This window comes from Primulina huaijiensis, chromosome 15 (genome assembly GCF_012295235.1).
Source record: "Primulina huaijiensis isolate GDHJ02 chromosome 15, ASM1229523v2, whole genome shotgun sequence".
NCBI lineage: Eukaryota > Viridiplantae > Streptophyta > Magnoliopsida > Lamiales > Gesneriaceae > Primulina > Primulina huaijiensis.
This window is the reverse complement of record NC_133320.1, coordinates 19,298,022-19,311,726: the sequence shown is the minus strand read 5'-3', so window position 1 is coordinate 19,311,726 and position 13,705 is coordinate 19,298,022. Positions and strand designations below refer to the sequence as shown.

The following is a 13,705-nucleotide window of genomic DNA, read 5'->3' as shown; positions in this document are numbered from 1 at the left end:
ATATCTTTTAATTAATTCAAAATATATAGAAATATAAATATAAATCAAATTTATTTAAATTTATATAATTATACCTATAAATATAAATGCATAACAATTTCTTTATTAAATTAAATAATAAAATAATATCTTTTTGTTTAATTTAGTTTGTATTTTCTCTATTAATTAATAATGACGTAGTAATTCTTCGGGCCATAGTCTTTAGGTTCCGGTTGAGTTCCAGTTTCAGCTATATCTTTTCTTTCAACATTGGGTTTTTTAACTTCATATATAGCTCATCAGCTTGTGACTTCGCACTCTCAGTTTTGAGATTGGGAATAGACAGAACTTCCCTTTCAACATTAGAAAGGTTATTTAGGTAGCTTAGCTCATTAGATTTAGCAGGTGAGCGGAGTCAAGTCAATCTAACGCTTCCTTATCCCGATCTAGAAAGGATTTCTTCTTCACATTCCTATAACGAATTGCTTACCGCGCAAATCCCAAGCAAGTAGAACTATAGATTTGTTCACAACACAACCTGGACCGTGTCGAGATTATCTTTCACAAGCTCTCCTCTCAGAAGAAAAAAATGATACTTTAATTATCTATTATTTATATAAAAAAATCAATTATTATTATTATTATTCTATATACAAGAGGTAATATTTTTAGAATTGATAATTGTCTTTTAAGTCCTTAATTAATTAATAGATTTTAATTAATTATTAATATTAATTCAAGAACCAATAAATATAAATGCATAACGATTTCTTTATTAAATTAAATAATAAAATAATATCTTTTTTTAATTTATATATATATATATATATATCAGTATATGTATTCTACGGAGTAGAGTAAATTGACTGGTTTTTAGTGAGGTGCATGACACTCAAAAATCAGTCGAACAATATTTAATTCAGTCACATCGAATAAAAATATAATAGAATAATAAACTGTCAGTCCAAATATTAACTTTGGATGCTATTTCAATGAAATATAATTTTCATTTTTCCTTTTAATTTCAGCTTATGGTTAGCTTGGTCTCACATAACTGTTTTATATGGGTACCCAAATGAGGTATTTTTTTAAAAGAGTGAGTTGATTTGTGTAATTGTCGGAATTGTCCTTCCATCTATTAATCGTCTATTTGTTTTTTCTAACTTTAATATTGTCTTGTGTATTATTTTATAACTAATATATATTATATATTATAATGATTACATCATATAAGTTTTGCAAATCAATTTAAGGAAAAAAAAACATTCCAAACAATTGTATACATAATTATTTTCTGAAATAATTTAACCACTCATTTTAAAAAATCAATTTAATAGTATTATTATTTTAAAAATTAAAAACAACAAAATTTAACAGATAAAATCATTTTTCATCTTCATGATTATATCAATTGTTTTAATTTAACACATATTAATATTCCCAGTGCTAAATAGATTATTATAAAGATTTCACTATATTCAAATGTTCATAAACAGATCAAAATATATTCAATTATCATAAGTTTTGTAACGTGTAATTAATAAATAATTATTATATATTTAATTATATATAACTTAATTAGTCTAACGAAGAAAATAATTGGGGTAGCTGAAGAGAAAAATAGCTAATATTAATGAAATAAATGGAAATTACTTCAAAGCCAATAGTTAATATCATTTGTCACGATGGTTATTAACAATTTTAAATCAGATTCAATAATATGCGGCAGACGACGCACCCACTTCACTAGCCAAAGAAAAGTTTTACACGTCCGTAATAAAGACATATTAACAATGACAAATCTTGATGTGATGCTGATTAATATGTTCTAACACTATCAAAAAAAATATAGTAGTCAAAGTATTTATTATTCGACAAAGATATCAAATTTCAACAAGACGTAACTCAAAGACTATTCAAAAGTTAACTTTCATAAATGCACAAGTGACTACTTTTCAAATGCTATATTTCTTTAAAACAGATAATAGCATTCTTTTCGGACCACCAGTTATGTACTAACAATATGAATATGGTATTACAGGAAACTATGGTACATGACTTGATTTTTTCAAATTTTATTCAACAATTTGAGCAGCTTTTAAAGTGTAACAAAAGTTACTTATATGAAAGAATAACAACAATAATTGTGGATGGATTTGAGAAACCACAACTCAAAAGAAATACTGATAAGAAAACAAAGAACTAAAACATCAATGAAATACAAAATGAAGATAAGAAAAGAACGAAAGCAAAGAAAAAGACAAAACAAGTACAACATGAAGATAAGAAGACAACAAACACTAAGGAAATGACAAAACCACAAAAAAAGAACAAAATTCATCATGTTTCAAAGGAGAAACCATAAAAATTCAAGATAATAAAAAAATAGATGATTTCATTAAAATAATGAGAAAATTTAGACAAAACTGTCACACAGATATGACCCAAAAACTGAAAATTAAATAAGAAAAAATTTGATAATGCTTTTTTATATAGAAAATAGTTCTTCCGATTTCATTCAATATAATTGTTTGATGTTCAATTACTCGTTACAACGTTTATTCATCACGTGCAACGCACGTGTTACTTGCTAGTATTTAAAACATACCCATTTTGGAAATTGAAAGGGACCCATCTACCAAATTATAAAATGTCAAAAGAGGCTAATTTTTAGAGAAAGGGGCGTGCAAAATATTCCGGAGACATAAATTTAGGAAGACTAGTATGAAATTGAAATAAATTATTTACCTTAAAATCAACAAATAAGATTTCGCAGGAATAGACTTGCTTACATGATCTGCTACAAAAATTTAATATCGAACAACATTACTGACTATAAAAGCTTCCACAACATTCAACTGAGGAGCAAAATATGGAAAGAAAAAAATCAAATTTACAGTGCTCAAGTTAAAAAGAGGAGGCCTCGACATTAGCTTTGTTTCCAGCAAGAATGAGAGAAATCTCCAGACCACGACTGAACGCTTGGTTGAACAGAAGGCGAGATTGAAATGTTGACACGAATGGAAACCACGAAAGTATAGCGATAGGGGCAAAGATTATTATACCCATTCCAGCATCATACATTCGAGCGAATTCCTTCACAAAATCCCAAAGGCCTAAACTCTTCACAACTCTCTTCCATGTAATGGCCAACTGCATACAATTTGTTGCAAAATGCAATTAGACGGCTATCACAAGGAAAGTGCACTAAAATAGAGTACAGAAGAAATAGAACAAGATGCTCAGGTAAAAAAAAGAAAGAAATAGAACACGAAAGCTATTCTTCCTGGTGTATATCTTTCCGCAGCAACGCAACTGGGCTTGTTATTGACGCAAGTTGACGTAATACACACAAAACGTCATTAAATGTTGAAGGTGGAGTATTTTTGGGAATTGATCAAATAAACAACCCTTATTGCATTTATTGGATTTTCATTTTTAAAATTTATAACCACACATGGTGTCTATTTCAACAAGTAATAAAGAGTCAGAAAACCACAAATGTTGTACAGAGAACTCATCGTGATCACCTTAAGATTCCTTTATATGTTTTTGTAAGAGAGAATGAGAGAGAGAGAGAGTGTGTGTGTGTGTGTGTGAGGATACAGTGATGCACAAGGAAAAGTGTATGCACGTTCAATTCCTTAAAAAAGCTGAAACACTAGCAGGACCTGATGATATTAACTTACACAAAGAATGAGCCATCCTGTAGGAATAAACGCTAGGATGCTAGCAAACAAATCTGGTACGGATAGCTCCGTGAACAGAACGACAAGGCAAAGGGCTATTATGAGTCCCAGAGCCGTAACTCCTTGCATAAACCGAAGCATCAACTGGAAATTGGTGGACCTTTTAGGACTAAATGTGAATATCTGAAAAAAGAAAGATTGCGAAATTGTTCTGAATTTAGTGAAAGTAACATTGTTTAGAAATCATGAATCAGTAAGCAAAAGGACAAAGCCAAACCTTAAAGATCATAACTATACCAGTAAGTACAACCCAAGAGAAGCCGTAGATCTAAAGACAAATAATGGAACTGATCAAATGATAAACGATTGGAGTTAAGAGAGATATGAAATGCCAATATCAAAGTACACCAGCAAAAATCAATGAATTTGATCCAGTCCAGACATATGTCAATTGTCACTCAAAAATCAATAAACATAAACATCAAATGATGACAACTCTTTGTGGGACTTCCGGTCTATATTAAAGAACAAGAAGGCCTTTGATAAAATAAAATCCAACACCAAATAGTATTCAAATTGTATTTTTCATAACACCAAGGCTTTAAGTAGGTAGAAGTGATTAAGAAGGGGCACACAATGTCGATCCAGAGTTTGTTCCTATCCACCGACTAAGTAAATAACTATCAGAATGAAGAAATTTTTACTTTGGATAATGTCCCCTTTTTTCTGAAAATACTTTCACCAAAACAGTAGGCTAATCAAAATTTGTAAGATTTTTTGCATCGTTTGTTTGTACTCATAGCTTAGGGGTTCATCCATGACTTACCAGAGATACAATGTATTGACTTATTATCTTGCAACTAGACACAAAACATACAGTCATAGCCCGAAAAATAGAGAAAAACGTATACCGCCAGTGACGTATCCTTTCCAGTAAGATGGAGTTTGTAAACAATGCCATATTGAAATACTACAAATCTCAAGCTCAAAATTGTTTCAAGTATCCTGCCTCTCAAAGTCTGAATATGAATCTGCAGAAAGAAACAGGTTACTCTGAGAAGTGAAAAAATACAAATTGGAAATTTTCAATACAAAGAAAAACCATAGTCGTGTTTTTGCATGGCAGCTAGCTGAGTGAAAATTCTCATTTTCAATAAAATAACATTCTATACAATACTTAAAGAAAGCATGAAAGAGAAAAACACAATCCGAACTTTCAACTACATAAGGCCTGTCAATTCACTATTACACGACTGAGGTATCCTACCTCAACAGATAACAACAAAAAACTACATAGAGCCCCTACTATATTACTGCAACACACCTGTTCTTCATCCCACCAAGACTCCCAACTATTGTCTCCTTTGACTCCAACTCCACCTTTGTACATCAACCAATTGGTCCAATCATCAAAATCTTCCACAGTCCTGCACATCACAGGATCCATTTTATAACAGAAAGAATAGGCACATCAACAGCATAGTTTCTTATCCTCAAGCATGAACCAAGTTCTTTAACTGAAAAAACAAGGCAAGGAGGCAAACTATCAAAATACAGTAAGTTTTGGAGGTAATACTGAAACGTACTTCTGCCATTCAAATCCAGAGGGATTGAATATATAGGGAGCAAAAAGCCAAGAGATGACAAGAAACCAACTGCTCAGGGTTAGTAGAACAAAGGAAACAGCACCTCCCTTCGTGTAACCATAAGCAATGTAAACAATAAGTAGCACTGCCACTTCAAGCCTGAAAAATAGACTTAGAGCACGTGAACACGCCACATACACACCAACCCAAAACAAACAAACCAACAAATATATATTCAAACATTGCTGTTCATTTGGCACAAAGAGATGGATGCACCCCAACACCGCAGAATATTTGGACATGATACTCACGCCTTAACAAAATGACTTCTTGAGTAAAGCCTGTAATTCTCCGCAAACTTGATGTGACGAACAACAAAACCTCTTCCGGTTGCTCGGTACTGGAAAATTTATATTCAACAACAGATTTTAATAACTACATAAATATTTAGCCAATCAACCAGCCAGAAATTCAGATACCTTGGCACCTCCATGGAGTATAGTACGCCCAAAATAATGAGTTCTTGTCCCTAAAGAAAATGTGAAGAATACCGAACAAAGCTGAAGTTGCATCGTAATAAAACTGAAAACAGCCTGCATGAATTAAGTCCGGAAATCATCCACAAAACAAGTCACCCATGCACATATAGAATATTTTCCAACAGGGTAACACATGTTATAACTAATAAAGTAACAAGTCACATGCTCTCTAAAAATTTATAACAGTCCAAACTTAAGCAACACTGGCTGGTCTACCGGTCTTTATCCCAAGTTAAAAGAGCTATAAAATGTACAGACTCAGGATAAACAAGAATGCCATGGAAATAGGTTTTGAATCCCAATCGACTATTAGAGCCTATAAGTGTCTCAACAATAATGGAGACATCATATTATGAAATCGCAAGGTTAATGAATGAGAATCAAGACCAACCTGTAGCAATCCTAGTTCCAGTATAAAACCCATGATCATGGGGACCGCAGTGAAAATCCCAATTTGGACCAGAAACTGAGCATTGAGAACGGCATTCAATGCAGTATTACCCAAAACATTAGCTTCCATTGAAATTCCTTCATCAAGTCCAGAGAATGCCTGAAAATTAAAGAATATTTAATCTGGAAGGTTAGCATCTAACATTCATAAAGATGGTTTATTAACCAGGCAATAAATCTATGCTTTAAGACTAGGCAATCCTCAAATCGATTTATGAGGTGGAAGCATATCAGCAATTAATTTTGGTTTGCAATCTCTCAAAGATTATTGGAAATTTTGGCCGTCTCAAAATTTTCTTATCCGACTACACACCTTTATATAAGGGGCATGTTGCAGGAGGAATGATACCTCGATTTTGACAATTACATTTCCAACGATTCTTCTGGCATCTAGCAATAATGCTAAATCCATGGCATCTCGAGATGTTTTGATCAATCAGCATTGACCCAAGTGAACGTGGAGTCAAGGACATCACCCGATAGAGATTCTAGGGGAGGTCACGGCCATAGTGTTTTTTGAATAAAGGATTTCGACATGGATGCATTGTGATCATGACAATTCCATATTGAAAAATAGTTAAGAGAAAAATTGGAAAGTCAGATTAGACTAGCAAGCATAGACTAGAGGAATACACATTGGTTCATGATCAACTTATAGCCCAGATTTGTAAGAGTGAGGAAATCTATTTCCATTCCATCATTTACTGCCTATCAGGAAAAAACCTTCACACCAGTCATTAATTGCTTCTCGTGCTAGGCTTCGACCGTAGCTTAGACAGTATCACCTCACATGATAGATAATAAGGAAAAATATTATACCTTATCTCTTTCCATGAATCTTCCCTGTTTTGCAATTGCTAAGAAGAGGATGTTCCTAAGGTTCTTCCCTCGTCCCTCAATTGCAAAACAAAAAAAAAACCTTTCAAGTCTTCGATTGAGTTGTGCAACTTGAGATGCATCCGCATCCCATCCAAGATAGGTCAATACATGAAATTCACTTCCCTGTAAGTTCGTTATTTCTGTTTTTGGGGGTCTCAGTCTCACTACTTTAGTCTAGGTTAAATTTCCTTGTATCACTTATAAAAATACTTTTTATCTCATTTTCATATTTTCTACTGTCATCATTACTTACGTTACAACTTTTTATCATTTCTCAAAAGTACTCGATAATTATATTTTATTTTAATTAAATATTTTTAACATTAAATTTTAACCATATATATTATTAAAACAACTAAATACAATTGAAGCAATAGCACTAACCCAATAAGCAGTAGCAGATCAATGAGGGATTTATTCTTAGCAGATAGCAGATCAATGAGGGATTTATTCTTAGCAGATCTTGGTCGCGACCTAAGCAGTAGCGATAGAATTTTCTGGGCAATAGTAGTTAATTGTATTTGTGTGTTAGTTTGGTTGGAGAGGAATAGGAAGATTTTTGACAAGAATTGCTCGAAGATTGCTACAATTAAATTTTGGGCCCCAAGCTGGATTTGGAAGCACAAGGAGTTTAAACTATTTTTGGTTTTAGATTTATATAATGATTGAAGTCTTATATGTTGTTAATATGATCCCGGGTGTTTTACTTATCTTGCGCGGATCACTTACACGCTTTTTTGTAATTAATAAGCTTTTATCAATATGATTCTGTTTCCTATAAAAAAAAAAAAACACCCCTTTCCTAAAAATTACATTATCTTGCAACTCATCGTACTCAAACACGATTCCTAAAGATAACATTAGATGAGAAGCGGGAAAGATCTTGGAATTAAACATGTGGCTGGAATTAAATTGCAGTAAAAAAGGGGAAAAACCAGTGACTACTAATATATTTAAGTGCCATTAAAACAAAAGAAAAAAGAGTGGCTGCTAATATATTTAAGTGTCGTTGACATGAAAGATAGAAGACAAATCAAAATGAACTAAAATAAAATAAAGAGAGCGCTGTGAAAATAAAAGGAGTAATATAGAAGCACTGTAATTGAAATTGCAAAGAGAAGAAAAAGTTAAGGCCAGATTGAAATTAGGAGAAGCTGCTTAGAGTTTTGATGGAAATAAAAGTCTGCCAATACATGCATGTAGTGTTTTTTTAATAATTGAACGGTTATGGACTTAACTTTAGTCGGCTTCAAATGATAGGATTAGCTTGGGTTAAGTTCACGATGAAAAAAATTGGCCGACAAACAATTTCACAGAAGCGCGCTTTATCTCGGCTCAAGCGAGCGTTGCGCCTAGCAAAAGGAATGCATCTGGGCTCGCGACTTTCAAGTCCGCACCTGGGTGGGTGGCTACGCAGGCACTCCTTTTACAATTACCTCAAATCTTTTAATCATCCAGCAGTACAAACACCAAGTCTCAATATCTCTACTCTACAGGAATAATTATTGCTTCCTAACAAAGAGTACATATCTTAGTGTTGGTTGTTCAAGGATACAGTGCATCTTACCTATGTGTTCAGAGACTTCAACACAATAACATCGCTGAAAGAAAACACTAATATATTTTAGATTCATGGTTCTTATACATGTGCCAGAATACATTTGGACGATGGTTATGTGCGGCGTCATCCAATAAATCAAAGGTCGTTCATTTCATAAGTAAAGTTAATTCTCGTGTATTGTCCTCTTAATAGACTCATTTCCAAATATATCTACACCCAATGCTCAAAATATGAACATCGATCTTGGTAAGTTATTCCCACAACCTATTTATTTGTATTTGTTGAATCTCATGCTCAAAAACTAATTTATAGTTATAATTCTATGTTCCATCAAAATTTCACTTCTGCGAAAATATCCCTCCAAAATTTTATCCCGATTCTCTTTGTTTTCAGGCAGATGAATCAAATCTCCCTACGTCCTACTTTCTCAACTATTGTGTTACTAAAAAATTATGCCTCTATCTTGATGTCCAAAACCACTTTTGTGAATTATAGATTGTATTCCTAGGCTTTATCAAGACTCAAGAGGCAATGGCTTATTACTAACAGACAGGACCTATCGATGAAGAAATATATGCTTTATTATTCCAGGTAATAGAAACACTTGTCGGTAGCAAGTGGGTAATGACCATCAAATAAAAGGCTACCATTACAATAGATAGATATAACTCTACTGGTAGCAAAAGGAATCACAGCACCATAAGATGTAGATCAAATGCAAACATCTTCTTCAACTGTCTCTAATTAGCTTCACCGACATTTTCAATGGATTGTAGAAACTCTTTCAAGATATCTACGACAATAAACATGCAGTTTTTGCAAAATTAATGCGAAAGGAGCATTTAGGTTAGGAACAGGCTTAGATATTGTAACAAAGTGCACTTAAACAAGTACAACTCTCAGGCTTTCAAAATTTGTAGCATAAGTAAGCGCCTAAAGTTAGTATAAATGTAGATAGGTGCATACCCAAGGAAGAAATCCTTGTTCCTTGTATATTTACCAAATAATAAAAAAATTAACGCTCCTTAAGCAATCATTTGCCAGGATGCAGATGGCACATCACATAACAAATTCTAAAGCCACCTACTTTCTTGATCAATCAAACAAAAACAAAATAAAATTATATTTAAAGTGAGAAGTTACCAGATAAATTCTTCCGTACAGGAAAATATATACAGTAAGAACAGTCATCTGCAATAAGAAAACTTCTATTAGATGATTGAGTAAACTGTACGGCACCAAACACTAAGTAGTTTGGGACAATTGAAGAATGATATTCAATTTTACCATTGTGCAAACATAGTAGCCAACAGTTGTGAAAAAGAAGGACATCATTCTGAAGAAATCAAAAAGCTGCCCAAGTCTATAAACATCCCGGCTCAGAACTTGCTCTCCATTTCCTCCAGCGACTTTGCCTTCAAATAAGGCTATTTGGTTTAACCCCACGTCTCTTCCCTTCCCAACCTAATCAAGAAGTAGGAGTCAGAATAATGGAAAAATGTAATCTTCCATTACAAGTAAACAAGAAAACCAGTACAGACCTGAATATATTCATGATGAGTGATGTTTCCCTGTCTCAATGTTGAATTGAAACCTGCATATTTCAGGAGACAGTGTACAGATGCAAGTGCGTAAAATAAATCTCATAGTCAAACAGACACAGGTAAAACTAATTTAATAACAATGATATGACAGGACTGAAGCATCTATATATAAAACAGCGATACAATGTTAATTGCTGAATTCTATTCTACAAATCCCAAACAATGAACGGCATCAAGAGAAAAAGCAATTTGAAAAAATCACTTTAACAAATGCAGATTACTTAAACAAGATGTTGGCTGTCAAATATAACGGACCTTCAGTTTCTGCATTAACCAATATTTCTCCTTAAAAACATCAAGAGTCCTATGCAATGTAAGTACATAAACATTCAAACTTTTCCACCATTTTATTTATATTCAATCCTCAGGAGCATTTATTACCTCCTACAAAATGTTAGCCATGCCGTAAAATGATCTAACTAATAATATGTATCCGTGATCAAGAAAGAAGCATAGCAAGTTATATATATGAAGGTCCACCTACTTAAGTCAAAGATATAATATCTTAATTTTGAAATGTGGGACAAAGTATTGAACATGCATAGGCAGGAGGGCCATTATCAGAAATAGCAGAAATTTCACATCTGTACTTAGATGTAATAATGAAAGCACATTATTGTGCCCATAATGAAAATCGGCCAACATTACCTGCATAAATATCTTCACTGATATTAATGACACGCGATGCTTTACTGATACCACCACGAGTAATATGAAAAATTCGGTCAAAGACGTCTGGATGTCCATAATGCATACGGACTCTGCATGATTTCAAATGGGTAACCAGATAAATTGCCAAAATGTAGATTAAGTAGTTTCAGCAAGTAAATGACAAGAAAATTATCAAATAACAAAGAATAACAAGAGAGATGTACATCTCTGGAACAAAATATAATTGCCATGTGCAGCCAAGATTTGGAAAAATTTCTCTCTCTAGGAAAAATGTGAAAATGCTTCTCTCCTATACGTGACTAACTCTTCTACCGACTACATCCTCCCTTCACCGGCCATCGCCAAACAACTCCGACCGCCCTCCCAGGCCCTTTTATTCTGCTTTTTTTTCCCGAATATGCTTATCTTGACTAACGTCCACGCCAACCTCCCGTGGTAACCATCGTCTACCCATTCCGATCACCACCGACCACAGCCGACCGCCGAACATATTTGCCTTTCATCTCTTCTTCTTTATAATGTCTTGGCCCTCTAACCGCGACCCTAGCCAGTAGATAGCCTAACCGCGCACTGACACCTACTTGCGATCTGAATCATAGCCAGCTATGAATTCTACCGGGACCCTAGCCAACCTTGTATCCTAATTGCGAACTTTGAACGACCTGATTCCTAGCCACGATCTGAACCTAGCAGCGCACAGAAACCAGGTTTGCTAAAAAGTCATGTCCACGTGGGTGCACCGGGATCATTACAGTAACAGTGCAGCATGCAAGGTTAAAATCGAGTAAAACTTGTTTATAATCAAAATGATTAGGAGGTATAATGTTGTGTGTATGACACAGAGAACCAGAAATGCTAGCTATCTGCTGGAAGTGGATTTACAAAGCTTACATTGGCTTTGGTCGAAATTGTCGGAATAAATTAACAAACCACATACATGTTCAAAGTTTAACAGATTCAGAGGAAAGGAACCCAACAGATTCAGAGGAAAGGAACCAGTATTTTCCATGCAAAAAATCTCCAATGCCCAGGGCAGCTATCTGGAAGTGTTTAAATTCGTTTGGATCGGCAAGAGGCAGCGCATCATCATACCAAGTGGCCGGTATGATTGGGGGTGGAAATGTGTGGCAAACAACTTGTCCGAACTTATTCAGAAAATGAGGGACAATGGAATGCATATAAGAAAAGAAAGGAAGCTATTGGGGCAATCACAGAATAATGGGAAATTCTGTCCGAATCCCACTGTATAGGGAACATAGACGTTTATGAACACTTTCGGTCATGCTTGGTTAAGAATTGGAGTAAAGAACTCATTATCACAAGGGAGTGTGTCAATATATCGTGGGAATTGGTGCATGTGACTCTTGGGAAGGCAGTCAAGAGGAACATTGAAATATTTCTATTTCATGCCAACAAAGCAATCTGGTGGCCAAACAACGAAGAAGATGCCTGCTTTTATTTGAAATTGAAGAAATGTTTTCTAGAGAAAAGGGTTACCTTGTCCTTCGAGAGCTGAAGGCAACAAATCAACAGGAAAGAAGAAGTGTTTGAGTGTTGTAATAGCTGGGTGAGATTATTGGGGATACCTTGGGAATTGGAGTACACTGATCTTTTCAGAAGTATAGGAGAGCAATGTGGAGGATTGCTGAACATTAGCCAAGAAACTATTTTACTTAAAGCTTTGTCGGCGGCTAAAATCAAAGTTGTGGGACCTGAAGGTGGATCTATCAATAGTATCATGCAAATCATAACTCAGAGAGGACCTATGGTTATGCGCATTGTTGTAGATTCGGTCAACATAGCAACGTATGACATTTATGAAAAAAGATCTTATGCACAAGTGGTGGTCAATGAAGCTACAGTGATGGCGGGATGGGGAAGAGCGAATGGTCTCATTGGTGTAGATAGTATCTCGTACACAGAACTGATACTCAAAATACAGATACGGCTGACCCCAAAAATCAGCAACCAAGAGACGACGGAGGATTAACTGGGCACAATCAGAAATGTCAAGATTTGAATATGGAGATCATTTATGCGTAAGGGATTGATACGTGCTGTTTTAGTTAAAGAAAGGCCAGACTTAGTTGTTTTGCAAGATATCAAAAAAGATGTGGTGGATAGAAGATTTATTGCAAGTATGTGGAAATCACGATTTGTGGAGTAGGTTAGATTACCTGAAGTTGATCGGTCAAGTGGAATTTTGGTTATGTGGGATCCAAGGGTGATTTCGGTTAAGGACAATTTGATTGGGGAATTTTCGGTTTCAGAGCCGATCCCATACATCGAGTATGTCTTGTTTTGATACCTTGATACATGAATTGGAGTTGTGCGAACCACCTTTGCTGAATGGACATTTCACTTGGTCGAATTTGAAGGAGACACCCATTTGCTGCAGATTGGATAGGTTCTTGGTCACGGTGGGATGGACTGAAATTTATCCATTTTATAGACAAATGCTCCTTCCAAGAATCACCTCGGATCATTTTCTAGTGGTTTTGGATTCGGAAAAAATTAAGTATGGACCAAAGCCTTTTAGATTTGAGAACGTGTGGCTGAGGCACAAAAGCTTCAAAACATCAATCTTATCGTGGTGGAATAATGCATAATTTAAAGTATGGGAGGCATATAAATTTATGAGAACACTCAAGGCTTTGAAGGGAGACATTCGAAGATGGAATGAAGAGGTTTTCGGGATGGTGGAAATGAAATCAGCAGAGTTGAGAGAAAATATCAGAAGGCGTAA

General features: G+C 34.6%; 1 protein-coding gene across 2 annotated transcripts in view; it reads right to left on the bottom strand.

Moving 5' to 3' along the window:
• Positions 1 to 2,704: 2,704 nt before the first annotated feature.
• The window catches only part of LOC140958703 (callose synthase 10-like), a 50,013-nt gene continuing 39,012 nt past the window's right edge, over positions 2,705 to 13,705 (bottom strand). Inside the window, exons 39-51 of one of the 2 annotated variants that reach the window (XM_073416260.1) lie at positions 10,936 to 11,048; positions 10,225 to 10,277; positions 9,971 to 10,147; positions 9,827 to 9,874; positions 6,185 to 6,343; positions 5,734 to 5,847; positions 5,566 to 5,654; positions 5,255 to 5,413; positions 4,993 to 5,095; positions 4,580 to 4,699; positions 3,946 to 3,996; positions 3,669 to 3,851; positions 2,705 to 3,132 (exon numbers count right to left, since the gene is read on the bottom strand). In XM_073416260.1, the coding sequence (XP_073272361.1) occupies positions 2,887 to 3,132; positions 3,669 to 3,851; positions 3,946 to 3,996; positions 4,580 to 4,699; positions 4,993 to 5,095; positions 5,255 to 5,413; positions 5,566 to 5,654; positions 5,734 to 5,847; positions 6,185 to 6,343; positions 9,827 to 9,874; positions 9,971 to 10,147; positions 10,225 to 10,277; positions 10,936 to 11,048 (1,615 nt within the window). In that variant the 3' untranslated portion in view covers positions 2,705 to 2,886. Of the gene's footprint in view, positions 3,133 to 3,668; positions 3,852 to 3,945; positions 3,997 to 4,579; positions 4,700 to 4,992; positions 5,096 to 5,254; positions 5,414 to 5,495; positions 5,655 to 5,733; positions 5,848 to 6,184; positions 6,344 to 9,826; positions 9,875 to 9,970; positions 10,148 to 10,224; positions 10,278 to 10,935; positions 11,049 to 13,705 lie in introns of those variants that run through there. The other variant, XR_012171828.1, reaches the window with a different exon arrangement.